General features: G+C 55.1%; 1 protein-coding gene across 1 annotated transcript; it reads right to left on the reverse strand.

The window, feature by feature from the left end:
* Positions 1-204: 204 nt before the first annotated feature.
* On the reverse strand, positions 205-666 carry LOC117941344 (phytanoyl-CoA hydroxylase-interacting protein-like). The gene has a single exon (XM_034866392.1). It carries the CDS (start codon positions 585-587, stop codon positions 273-275), a length of 315 nt encoding a protein of 104 aa, XP_034722283.1. The 5' UTR covers positions 588-666; the 3' UTR covers positions 205-272.
* Positions 667-791: the final 125 nt, after the last annotated feature.

Consider the following 791-nt stretch of genomic DNA (forward strand, 5'->3'; position numbering starts at 1 on the left):
TCCATCCCCCCCCTCCCCCCCTCCATTATTCACTGCAGTCAGTGTGAACCTGCCCCCCCTGTTAGTGATGGTGTTGCATATTAATATTATATATATTATTACTCGGATGATTTCTGATTCCAGGAACCGTTTTGACTTTATTCTTATAACATGTTGGGAAAATACGACAAAAATTGTCCCAAAAAAATCGGAAAAGCACCAAAAACGTCGGGAAAAAGCCGCAAATAAAGAGACGAAAAAACGTTTAAAGCACTTTAGCTTTGAAACACGTTCTATCGTCCGACACTGATGTTGCAGATCTTGCAGCTGGGGTCCTTCTTGGCGTTGACGGTGGACTGACTCCGGAGGTGCTGCCCGCTGATCTTCTGGACCGTCCCCAGAGACAGGTCCACCGGCTCGGTGTAGACCACCTCCAGGATGACGTCCTGCGCGTGGCCGAAGGACATCGAGCCGTCGCGCTCCTCGCTGCAGCGCAGGAAGCGGTTGTCGGACCGGTCCAGCGCCGGCAGCCGGCCGCTGCAGAAGGCGTCTCCGGCGGAGCCGGCAGGCGCCAGGACCAGGATCACGTAGTGGTACGACGTGTACATGCAGTAGAAATCCCCAAAGTACACGTTGGTGTTCTGGTTGAAGAGGAGGTCCGCCTGGATCTGGGCAGGAACAAAAGGAACAGGTTACTTCTTCTAGGCGCTTAGGGGGTCAGGCGCTCTAGGGTCGGCGTTCTGTCAGGCGGTATGAGGGTCAGGCACTCTGGGGGTCAGGCGCCCTGGGGGTCAGGAGATCTGGGGTCAGGC

This window comes from Etheostoma cragini, unplaced genomic scaffold (assembly GCF_013103735.1).
Source record: "Etheostoma cragini isolate CJK2018 unplaced genomic scaffold, CSU_Ecrag_1.0 ScbMSFa_581, whole genome shotgun sequence".
Classification (NCBI taxonomy): Eukaryota; Metazoa; Chordata; class Actinopteri; order Perciformes; family Percidae; genus Etheostoma; species Etheostoma cragini.